A 12334-nucleotide genomic window follows, 5' to 3' on the forward strand; every position below is an offset into this window, starting at 1 on the left:
TCCTTCCATTTGCCTGCTTGTTATGTCGTCTGTCGGGCATAATATCCAAGCCTTCAGACTGAGATGTAAATTGCAGGAGAGGATGAAGCATCGTATTTTTCCATATTTTTCAAAAAAGGCTGATTGACTCAGTAGTTGGACCCTGTTTCCTGCTCAAAACAAAATGAGCTTTTTGTGACGGCTTGTTTGTTTGTTCGAGGGATACCCTTAGTTTTGTTTCATTCTTTTATTTCCGCTCGCAGGTTTTGTTTACTTTTTTTTGTTTAATAAGTTCTTCCTGTTTCTCTCCTCTCGTCGACCTTCATCGCAAGTCAAAGCATTTGACAGTTTTATGCGGAGAGTGTGTGTTTAGGCATTTACTGTGATGCAACTCCCTTTCATATAGCTGACATGCCATCCGTCATGCATCATGCAGGAATCACCCAGCTTTTTAGTGGATGTCATAGGAGAAATGTATATTTACTTAAATTTCAGTTTGCATCTTTCTTTATTGAAGCACCTGAGTATCATACGTTCTAAGAAAATGAGCTTGTTTTGGAGTAATTGCAACTTCAGTGTCAATACAGAAATACAGTATTATCCCACTATTACTGACAACATTTCAAGGTTAGTCTTTCACACAGAGCACACTATAGCTCCCCTCTATTTTTAGGAAAAGGGTTAGAGGCAAGAAAGAGATATGTCAGCCAGCCATATAATACTGCATTTATGAATATGTAACATAGCTTCAAGCTAAGAGTGTGTGTGTGTGTGTGTGTGCCTGCCTGTCTATATGTGCAGGTTGTAGAATCTGTGTGTATTTGTGTTTGTACTTTGTCGATCTTCAACTGGCTTTGTGTCATTGCAATGTGGTTGGTTTGTGCAAATGGACGATGTTTGGATTCCCTCTGTGTTTGCCGGCTCCCGGAGAAATTAAACATTTTTACGTCTTCTGGCTGATTTTTGCCGGCGGGTGAGCGGTAGGTTCTTGGTGCTGGCAGCATGGAGGGAGGTTGCAAATTGTTCATTTGCATGCCCGCATTGTAGCGATACAAAGCTGGTTGAAAATCTGCAACGTGTCCCTTTAATCAACACACTGCGGATGACCCTTTCTGTGTGTTTAGCATGTCTCTCTGCCTGCATGTGTGCCTTATATTTTACATATCTGTGCCTGTATTTTTGTGTGTGCGTGTGTGTATGAGAAATTATGTTGTTTTTTTTGTTGTTCTTCTAATTCCATATTGTCGTCACTAAAAGCACGGTGTATGTACAGCTTTGAATTAATCATCCCAGCTTTATTGAATCAAAGCTAATTGTAGTGTGGTTTTAGGAGCTTACTAATGCTCTTTAATGATTTTGTATGGTTTCAACAGACAGACTTCTACCCATGGGCAAGGCAGAATTTGTAACATTAATTCCTTTAATTAAAAGAGTGACGGAATCAAGGGATCCGTTAAAAGCTGTGTACATTTAACGTTCATCACAACAACAGATCATCCAAATTACAAATGCCTTTATGGATCCAAAATGAGTTATCGGCACACGCCTAAACTTTGAAAAGCACTTTGTTTGTGGCTTTATTTACAGTATAAAGGGCATGTTAGGTAAAACCCACTCTGTGCTCAATTTACTGTAAGTTAACCTAAGGACAATATATGCACAATCAAATCCTGTCAGTCTTATCTGAGTGTATCAGAGATAGAAGGTAGCAAACTGACAGTGTCACGGAGAAAAACATGAAGCCATGAGATGTGAAATTATATATGCAGTTCAGGCTTCAATAGAGGAGAGGAGGACGGCCATTCAACCGCAAACACTTGTATTCTCAATACCATTTGTTGATGGAAGCCCCCACTGACCCAGCTATCCTCATGAGGAAAACTTTCCTTCGTCCTGATGGTCTGACCAACCAACCAATCCTGTGAGAGGCTGTCAAAGAAAGCTATTTCTAAACACGTACTGTTACATCAGTATGACTCCAGCCAACTCTATTTGAAAGGAAACAGCTGAGCTTAAAGTGCTGACTCTCAGCTCCAAGTGCGTTTTTGGTTGTTCATATCCATGTATGGTGAGCGGTGTAGGACAACCTATAGTTGTGCCTCAGGGGCATGTATAAAAAGGTCTACAATTTCCTTCACTGGTCAGAGGAGGACGACAGCTGAAAGTCAGCACTTTAACATTCTGTAGTCAACGTTTCATTTCAAATCCAATGAACTGCCATACCAAAATAATCCTGTCGCTATACTTACAGACCGCACAGCCACAAGTCCACAGATTGGCAATTTGTTATGCAGTTTGTCAACTCGCCTTGCCGTAGTAGTCAATATCATATAGTAGACACTATTTTAATACATTTGGATCTACTTCTTTAATAATATACAAAGATATTTTGCATACTGCAAAGAAGATGTGGTGTACTTTAGGTTGTATTAACATTTTTGAGTTCTGAAAAAGAAAATGTCATGGCTGTGTGTGTATGTTGAGATGGAGACGCACAAGCACGGGCACACAAAGATGCACTTTTGCACACGTGCGCACACACACACACACACACACACACACAGTGCACTAGGACTTAAGCTTTGGCACTGGGACCTGCTGTTTGTGCATTTCCCCTCTGTGGGTGTCTCAGCTAGTAAAACAGTTAACAAACTGATGAGGGGGTTTGTTAAACTATTGTAGCAACTGTGTGTAGAGCAGGATGTCTGTCTCTCTCTCTCTCTCTCTCTCTCTCTGTCTCTCTCTCTCTCTCTCTCTCTCTCTCTCTCTGTGTGTGTTTCTCTCTCTCTCTCTCTCTCTCTCTCTCTGTGTGTGTTTCTCTCACTGTAGGACCATTCTTGCACCTGCAGAATTAGTATGCAGTCAGTGTCACATGCGCATGAATAGTTATCAGCACCCAGTGGCAATTATCAGCATGAGGTTAAGTGAATAGAAAGAAAATATTGCCTTCTCAAAGATTATTGAATGTCCTCCCACTACTTCTCTTGCTTGTGTATGCATGTGAGCACGTGTGTGTCTGCTTTGTGTTTTTGTGTGTGCGTGAGTATCTGTTAATGCCACTATAGGTCTCCCCCCCCCCCCCACACCCACTATCAAAATGCCCCATAGCCTGTTCATTTGTTAATGAATATAATTAGAGAGTGGTGAGAACATCTTCTAAACATCAAAGCTTTTTATTTCATCAAGAAATTGTGTGATCAGAGATGGCAATATGTTGCTTTGTCTTGCGTCATTACAACGATAGAGATAACACAGTTAGCCGCGGCAATAGATTTAGATAAAGCAGCTTCTACTGTATCTATCAGGTTCTCGGCACTGATACAGTACACGCTCTGTTCAAGAATCACAGGCAGGAGGTCACAGATTGTATCACTACCAGCCAGCTGGACTACAAAGCCAGAACTGTCAATTGTCCTTTTGAGAGACAACAAGTCCATTTGTCTGCCATGAAGTTAAACTCAAGTAGGGAGAATATTAGATCATATTCAGCTTTGATGAGAAGAGCAAATATTTAATCTGGCACCTTTGGAAAAGACAGAATAGTTTTGTCTGCCTCTCCTATAGGCAGCACTTCTTTCACATGATGCACGCAGCTGTTAAATATACTGCTTTAGGGATCGAATCATTTACATTTACTGAAGGTTTGGAAAAAATGTGTGAAATTGCTATTGTACATTTTCAGATTTGTGCCCAGCATTTGAAGTCACACAAATTTTAGTCTGGCTTTTCTGAAACACCAATCAATAAATCAATGCATCAGTCAATCTTGATATGTATAGCATCGTTCACTTATGTTTTAGTTAAACACAAAGTGAATTCAAAGTGCTCATAACAAGTATTCTCCTTTAGACGACAGTTCAAACATTTATTCCTCTTTTTTATGTTTGCCCCTTTTTGATGCTCCTGTTCTGCGAAACAAAAAAACAACAACTCTGATTAAGTCTTTGGATTTCCCTCCACGAGGATTGTTGACTGTTACCAAGTCATAAGATACACTCGTAGACTTGTAGAGAGTTTTAGCCAGTTCAGGAACTGTTCTTGTGAGCCAGTAAAGTCCATTGAGACTGTATGTGATAATGGACAATACACACATTAACTTGACATGCATTTGTGAAAGAAAATGAGTTACAGCTATATGAACGGTGATCTAAAATGATACCACTCTCAGATATATGTCATTTTCCAGACAAGGTTTCTCTTTTGGTATTGTTCTTCTCACCTCTACCTCTTTTGTTGCTTCCTTCCTGTTTTGCTGTCTGTTTATAATGTCATCTGCATGTTGCATCCACTATATTTCTAATTCACTTTTACCATTGGGAATAAAATTCAAGAGGCCCGTTCACACTTTAACTCTGAGGTAAACGCGTCCGCCCTTAATGCGCGTCAAAACAAGCTCATCCGATGTGCGGCTCTGTAAATCCAGTACATGTCTATAAATGATACAGTTGAAGGTTACCTTGTTTTGTTTGTGCGTACAAACAGGCAAGTGCACATAGAGTGCTCCTGGCGATATTACGACTGTGGCAACAAATGCCAAACAACCATTGCGTTGTTATTTATAAGATTGCAGCTGGGAGGCAGCGGGAAAGAGATGGTGAGGGGGGGGGGGGGGGGGGGGGGGGGTGAAAAAAAAGAGAAAGAAGGACAGATAGAGGAATATGTTGGGAGAGGATAGTGGAGAGAAGCAGTTCTGAGATGTGGAGTGAACATGTGAAAAGTGAAAGTGAAAAGAAAAGAGAGGGAGAAAGGAAAGCTAAAGAGGGAGGGAAACTATAGTAGAAGTCTGAGGTGAGAAGAAACGAGAGAAAAAACAGGTGTAGTTGATAGACAAGCAGTGAGGCAGACACATGCCCACACAGACAGATCTACACATAGGCAAGACAAGTCTTTAAAGTGGCAGATGAGCTGACAGGCTGACATATTGAAGCAGATTGAAACAAACAAGTAGACAAGCAGGTAAAGACTGGAATCGAGAAGCGCTGAGACATAGATGGACAGATGGAATATTCCACGAGCTTGATGGACTAACATGTCAGTAGTCATTCAGTGAATCATTGAAAGGCTAATTTCAGCCAATGAAAGCATAAAAAAACGTAATGCATACAATTGAAAAATCAAAGAAAGCAGCTACAGTTCAAACTAATTGAAAAATAACTACCATGTATAGCATAGATAACATAAAGGAATGGTAGCAGGTGGACCGCTCAATCTCTCTCCCTCTGTCAGATCAACCATCTGAAGATGGCAGCATCTTGTATGGTTGTGAAAAATAACAAAACCTCCACTGTCAGGGTTGAGAAATAGAGTTATAGCCTGAATGCATCATGCATGGTTTTCTGCAGGTCTGCGTGACCCTCAAGCGATGCCAGAGGGTCGCATGTGGAACTTGAAAAGTTGAAAGAGGAGGGTTAGCGCAGTTGGGCAGATTTAGCCTTCCTCATCTCCTCCCGGTTAGCCGACTACTCTCTCTAACAACTGTAGAAACGGGTTATGTGGCTTTGACACCCACATTTCTAAACCAACAGATCAAAGAAAAAAAAGTTGAAATGCACCTTCTGTAAAATCACAAAGTCAGACCGTTTCTTTCTTCTCAGGCATTTTGGCAATTGATTACATAACGATCTTTTCAAGAGGGATACAAAAGACTAGAGACGGCAGCTTCTGAACAAAAAGTTGGCAGCTTTTTAAATGACTCATTTTATCAGCCCGGTCAGTTCTTTCATATTTGCTTTACATGAACGCTAACGCGACAGCTAACATACAGCTAAACCTATTATGGCGAGTGTTTGTTGCTGACTCAGAATAAAGGCTGGAGAATAAAGCCCAGAGTTTAGTTAAACTCATGACTTGTCAATGTCAAACCAGTCCTTTTTGAGTATCTCTTAATTAACAGTATCTATTTAAGTAATTATCTCTTTTTTTTAAACATGTTTTCAATATGCTTTTAGTAATTAGTTTTTTACTCTTACGTGGGCTGTCAAGCGCCAGATAAGAAATTGCTCCAGGATGATTGATGGGGCGGTTCCAAGAATAGACTTGGTTTTATTGATAACGGGCAGAAATCATGACCCCTCTCCTGATGTCTCTTCACTCTCTCGCTCTCACACACACAGACGAGAAATTACAGCCACACTCGCACCAACCAATGTTTGAGTGAAACTTCTCAAGGTACAAAAGGACACACGCCAGCACTCACAGGTGGATTAATTAAAGCCGGGTCTGGATCAAAAGCTCTCATTTGAATAATTTTTGCCTGTAAGTAACATTGCCTTTGTTATCCTGAAGATAGAGGCATCAAATGAGAAAACTCTCTCACATATTTTTATCAAGACTTTACTAAAATGACAGAAATCATTCCCTTTTTCCTCTTGCAGCATGTAAAGTTTCAGCAAAGTGCACCCGCACGTGGCTTGGTGCACAACACTATGGTGTCAGAATCGTCATCTTTTCTCACACGTATTAATTACCATTTGAATTCAGTTGGATAAAGCTTTCAACCTCAATGTGGGGAGTCCGTTATTCTTTCCAATATGATCAATTCAACAGAAATGCAAAAGCCAGCTTTTTTTTTTTTATTGGACTTGAGTCTCTAGTTCCAAATCTAATGTTACCGCACACGTCAGTGCACGTGAGCGTGGTTGTGACTGTGAGGGGGAGATGCTTCAGTCCACAGACACACTCACACACATACAGGCATATTATTACAGAAGTTTTTGTTCGATGCATTTTCTCCTCGCAGCGTATTTGCACACAGACTCAACACCACCTTTTGTTTTTTAGATTGGCATTTTAACTCAAACACTCAAATCTACACAAACATATTCTCTTTCTTCATTATCTTTCACTGTATAATTTCACCCTTTTCTCTTCTTCTTTTTTTGCTCTTGTATCGTGTTTCTTCGTCTCTATTCATCACCTTCCCTCTTGAGTCCCTCCTTTTCTCAAAAGCCCTTGTATATACTGCTGGTTCTTTTTCTCTCCCTGCTCTGTTTCACATATGTTTTATGTATTAGTGCGTCAACAGTGCTCCACTCAAGTTCCGACTGTTTGAGAGATGCTAACCAATTTGACTGTCGGTTGACAATTACGACAAGACTGTAAAGCAAAAAGGTGAGAAGAGGGCCATGAAGAGAGGAAAAAAATAGCTGAGACACTTGATGGCTGAACAGAGAAAAAGAGAGAATCAGGTTGGTCCTTACATCAGTCTGAATCTCTGAGAGAGGGATTGACGGAAAGAAAGAGTGACACAAATTGAGAATGTCGTGTGTGAACCAGTGCAGCAGCATGGGGAGCAATGTGGGTTTAGAGAGAGAAGGAGAGTGCCAGAAGGTACAGAAAATGAATTTTGATTATTCAAACACTGCTGAGCAGAAATAATAAACAGAGTGAAAATTGAGTAGTTACATGCCCTGGCATCTGTAAACGAATCACCAATTTTGGCGCACTACCTCAACATTTTAACTACGGCCTTCTGAGCTGATGTTCCCAACAGACCAAAAGCAACAGTTTGGAAAACCTAATTTTGAAAGAGTCTGATGTTGTAAAATTGCAACACCTGCCTTATCAGAAAACTGTTGGGATTTCCACCAGCATGCCTCTCCAAGCTCTTGAAAATACAACATGTGAACTGAAAATTGCCTTTCACTGCTGAAAAATGGCCACAGCAGGAGAAGACGTAACCAACTCCAGCCAGTACTTAAAGGTTATTACTGCAGGCAGTTAAGTCCCCTCACTCAACAGTCTCCTCATACTAATTCCTACAGTCAATTAGTAATCCTCTGGGAAGGGAGGGAAGGGGATGAACAGTGTGTTGTCATTTTCGGTTGGTCTTCATGTGCTGCTAGCTCAGGCCGCTGACCGCTGTTTGTTATTTTAACTTATTCCAATCAGAAGAGCTCAGCGGTCTTAGTGGATATCAGACTTTTGCCTACCAGACTTAAAAGGTCCGACCTTGATGGCATCAACGCAGTTGAGTGAAGAGAAGAGAAACTGTCTATGGAAGATATACAGTACATACACTCCAAATTGGTGACATAAGTTAGAAAGATGTACCAGAGAAAGTCCATATAAAAGGCTAGTAGGAAAGCGCCGTGATGTGGATCCATGAGTTGTCAGATTCTGGTTCTATATAACCAACCAATGAGGTACACTTTTCCTGAGAATGTGTTGGATCAAACTGTAAAGTGTGTTGCACATTTTGGTGACTAAAACATATCGTGTGTGTTAATGCTACCTCCAAGGTTAATCAAATTATACAGCATACAAACAGCTTAGATGTTGGCTAATAAGACTTGACCTACTTTAGTTTGCGTTCCTATCTTCCTGGCATGGCCTCCCACGCCGAGTACAGTACGTCATACAGTAGATCAAACGTGACTGTCATGTGGTGAAAAAAACCAGCTACCGTGAGAATGCACTGCCAGAATCCGATAGAACCAACGCACTGCTTGGTACAGAGGATAATGTAATTTGGTGTGGACACAGAGACGCAGACAAATAATTTAAAAGAAATTGGCAGAACCAGACTTTCAGTAGACAGACGGGGAAATAAAAAAAGAAGCAGAGCTGGAAGGGAAAGACTAATGACAAGAAGGGAAGAAGATGCATCGTACATATCTGAAAGAGACAAGCTAAAAAGCGTGAGAACAATGAGTGAGATGAACAAATGGCAGTGGCTATAAGAGAAAGACACACAGGGGATGGGAGGGGAGGGTATCATTGCCAACATCTATCACTATCCTCATAATTCTGTCTTTCCCTTGACACTGCTGAAACACTGAACACTCTCACAGCTCTGTTAAGGTTTATGTCCTATAGCCTACATTCAGTTTGATTATGTGCTTCTGTGTGTGTGTGTGTGTGTGTGTGTGTACGCGTGCTATTCATCAATCATGATGTGTAGACAAAAATCTCTTCACAATGTCTCAAAAAGTCACCAGAAGTTAAATATTTCATTTTACGGTGAAGACCACAGAGTTTCTTTCAGGGTTCTTGTCTGAATTATTGCATTACTGTTTGAGTAAGCCTCCAGGGAATGAATGAAAGCTAATACAACGTCCCCACAAGTAAAGCAGTACACGTTTGTGCGCGTGTGTGTGTGTGTGTGTGTTTCTGTTATCAGCATCAGCCCAGCTTGCTGTAGTTAGGACAGCAATGATTAGAGAGCACATGAGGGGAGATAAGGGCTTGATAATGAGCTGTGTGTGTGCAGGTGTGTCTGTTTATCTGTATTAGGCAATGCACTATACATGTGAATGGAGACTTGTGTGCATTTTTACGTTTTGACCCATCCAGTTGTTGCGTGCTTTGGTATCACTGTATTGTATGGTAGGCAAGTGTATCGGCTTACGGGTGTGTGTGTGTGTGTGTGTGTGTGTGTGTGTGTGTGTGTGTGTGTGTGTGTGTGTGTGTGTGTGTGTGTGTGTGTGTGTGGGCATACTCTCAATTGTGCTCCTTCACCTCTGTCAAACAGCCATTGTTGCGAGGGAAGGATGGAGGAATGGATAACAATTGTAGCTGAGGTCTGCTGGGATGTTGGCTGGAAGCAGCAGCCTGAGGGAAAGAGAGGGAGGAGGGGAAGATGGAGGAAAGAGGAGATATGGATGCAGAAGGAGAGATGTAGGTTGACATCAGTGTAGTGGAGGGACATTTTAATTTTAGTAGGGAACAAGTAGGAGGATTGGAGAGAAAGAGGAAAACAAGATGTAAGAGAGGTAGAGAGAAAAAAAATATTTTGAGAGGAGAGGAATAAAATAATTTGATGTTATTACTACAGAACGCGGGCACATTTATTGACGGACAGTGAACGTATGAATGTACGTAGAAACTCATTTACATGTTGGGTGAGTTCATAAAGCTTCTGCTCTTGAATCCGACAGAGTGCTGCATGGATGATGTATTTTGTAGGCCCACCACTGAAGTTAGCATCACACTGGTTCCCTTGACAAAAAGCCAATGTCACTTTTCCATTGGATTTTGGATTAGAATTCAAAAGCTAACGTCAGGCTATATACGACCTGAACCACGGTCACATGACCGAGAGTGTACACAACGAGGATGTGAAGGCTTTCTTGTTGGCTTGATGGCATTTTGTTGTCTCACTTGTTAGCAACTGCCCTTTTCAAGACACATAAAAGCTTCAAAATCCCTGATATATACTGACGCATTTCATGTTGTAGAAGAAAATGTTAAAATTGCTTAAGCTTGAGTTAACCACGAACGCTCAGTTGTCTAACCAAAAGTTCATTCAATTAAAATGTGTGACTTTGGGACAAGGGAACCGGAAGTGCCAAAATGATCGTAGTCCCTTTCTGTATAATTTGAACTATTACTATAGTATAGTATACATACTAACTAAGCATGAGAATGAGAACATTCTCTTTATTTAATTCATTAATGTCGGTGTCAGTTTAAAACAAAAGTATATTTACAATATCAAGAATATTCTTTATCGACAGACTTCAATGTGGCGCATGTTTGTCTGCTGTGAAAAGGGCCTTCAGGAAGTTAACATCTACACAAACACCCACCCACTCGCTCTCTCTCTCTGTCTCTCTCTCTCTCTCCCCCCCCCCTGTAGCTCCCCAGTCAGTCCCATTCATCACGTAGTGATTACTCGATAGCTTAGCCAGTTGGTAGCCCATGTTATAATGTTTAGCCAGCTGTGACGGTTGGCCTAATGACTGTACTGGGTTTATTTAATGGAGCGAAATCTGCTGGAAATTTGAGAGTTGCCAGATTCTGAGAAAACCTGTCAAGGTTGTAAGCGGGAAAAACAGCCCACCACATGCAATGAGGGCAGGTGGACAATAACAAGACTGTGCCTGGGCTCTCTCTGAAAGCTTTTGATGGTGTAATTTCACTGCCTGGCTCCGGCCACTAATAGGGCCTGTCAGACACCCTGTTTACAAATGTACTGGATCAGACCAAGATTTATCGAAACACAATGTACACCATAAAAACCTTAAAGGACCATGCAGGGGACTGTGTGTGTGTGTTTTAGAACAATAACTTAATCCGCTAGTTGATCAACAGAAAATTCCTCAGTAAACAGCATGTTATAGCTCAATATTAAATGCTATTTGAAATGATGATGGGCTATATTCACCATGTTCTGGCAATGAACAATTAACAGATTGACAGTTGCTGCAACTTAAACAATACTGTAGGTATTTTTTACCAATGCTAATGCTCTATTTATGAAATGATTTAGTACCTTTCAGCCAGCCAATTGCCTCAGTTCATTCCAGGATGCATTAACTGTCAAGTCTGTACGCTCACAGATCGGTCCTGGCACCCATTGGGATCCGATCAGCCAGACCACATGCCGAGGTGGCCAGGCTCGCGTTGAGTTCGAGACAGATGTGGTCAGCATGTGGGCACAATATGGACAATTTATCAAACGTAGGGCTCCCATCATCTTCCCCTCACACGGGAGTTCCTCTCCCTAGGAGAACAAAGGGAAGAAAGGAGGATAACTGGCGCTGGAGCACAGCTGAGACCTGCTGTCTGAGTCCTGTTTAGTTTACCGCTGATAAAACCCAACATTTCCTGATTTTGTTGCTTCAAAATAAATAACAATATAACGGGGAACTTATTGTGGAAAATGTTAAGGAAAATGTGTTCCTCACCAAATTAGCGCAGCTTTGTTAGAGGCTATTCTTCCATAAAAAACAGGTTTACGAATACTGCAGGAAGGAAGAGTAGGCAGCAAAAATAATGGGAGACTTGAATTGTGAAGAATTTATAGGAATTGAATTATGTCTATCTACTCTACTGTTGACACAGATGACTTCTGGCGCATTTGATCCCAGGAGTCGCATTGAAAAGACAAGTGTAACCATGGCCTAAGTAGCTCAGTAGCTCCAAAAGATAGTGTTTACATACACTAGTGTTTACATGCACTAGTGTTTACGTGCACTATCTTTTGGATGAAGTCGAGGTACAGAGAGCTGTCGGCATGAAGTAAAAAATGCGGATGTGTTTGGCAGATGAATCTCTCAGTTGTATATAACTTGCAGAATTGCAGTTGATCCTTGAGAGCAAGTGGGCCCACACACATATACATAATTCATTCTCATATCCGTTGATATTGATTGACTGATCCATTCCCAGGTTTCCACGAGTGAGCGAGGAGGCTGCTGTTGGAACCCCGGTGGGAAACATCATGGCGGCTGCTGTCAATCAAACTATCATCTACTCCATCATCGAAGGCAACCGGGGAGGTGAGTGTACTTGGAAGTAGTGCCTCGTGTGGGTCTCGGTCGTGGAGTTGGCTGGATTCACTTCTCGTGTGTGGCGCCAATAAAGTGGTTGGTTCACTTATACAATTAAGTTGTGTGCGTGTGTGAAGGTC

The 12334-nt window shown here is 41.4% G+C and overlaps 1 protein-coding gene across 1 annotated transcript in view; it reads left to right on the top strand.

Annotated features, from left to right (window-relative positions):
• LOC306713040 (protocadherin-15-like) overlaps positions 1 to 12334 on the top strand; it is a gene marked incomplete at both ends in the record, with an annotated part of 117010 nt that overhangs the window by 69822 nt on the left and 34854 nt on the right. The window contains one exon of the mRNA XM_079182578.1: positions 12094 to 12203. Coding sequence (XP_079038704.1) covers positions 12094 to 12203 — 110 coding nt within the window. The remainder of the gene's footprint in view (positions 1 to 12093; positions 12204 to 12334) is intronic.

The sequence above is a fragment of the Pholis gunnellus genome (genome assembly GCF_910591455.1).
Source record: "Pholis gunnellus genome assembly, chromosome: 21".
Lineage (NCBI taxonomy): Eukaryota > Metazoa > Chordata > Actinopteri > Perciformes > Pholidae > Pholis > Pholis gunnellus.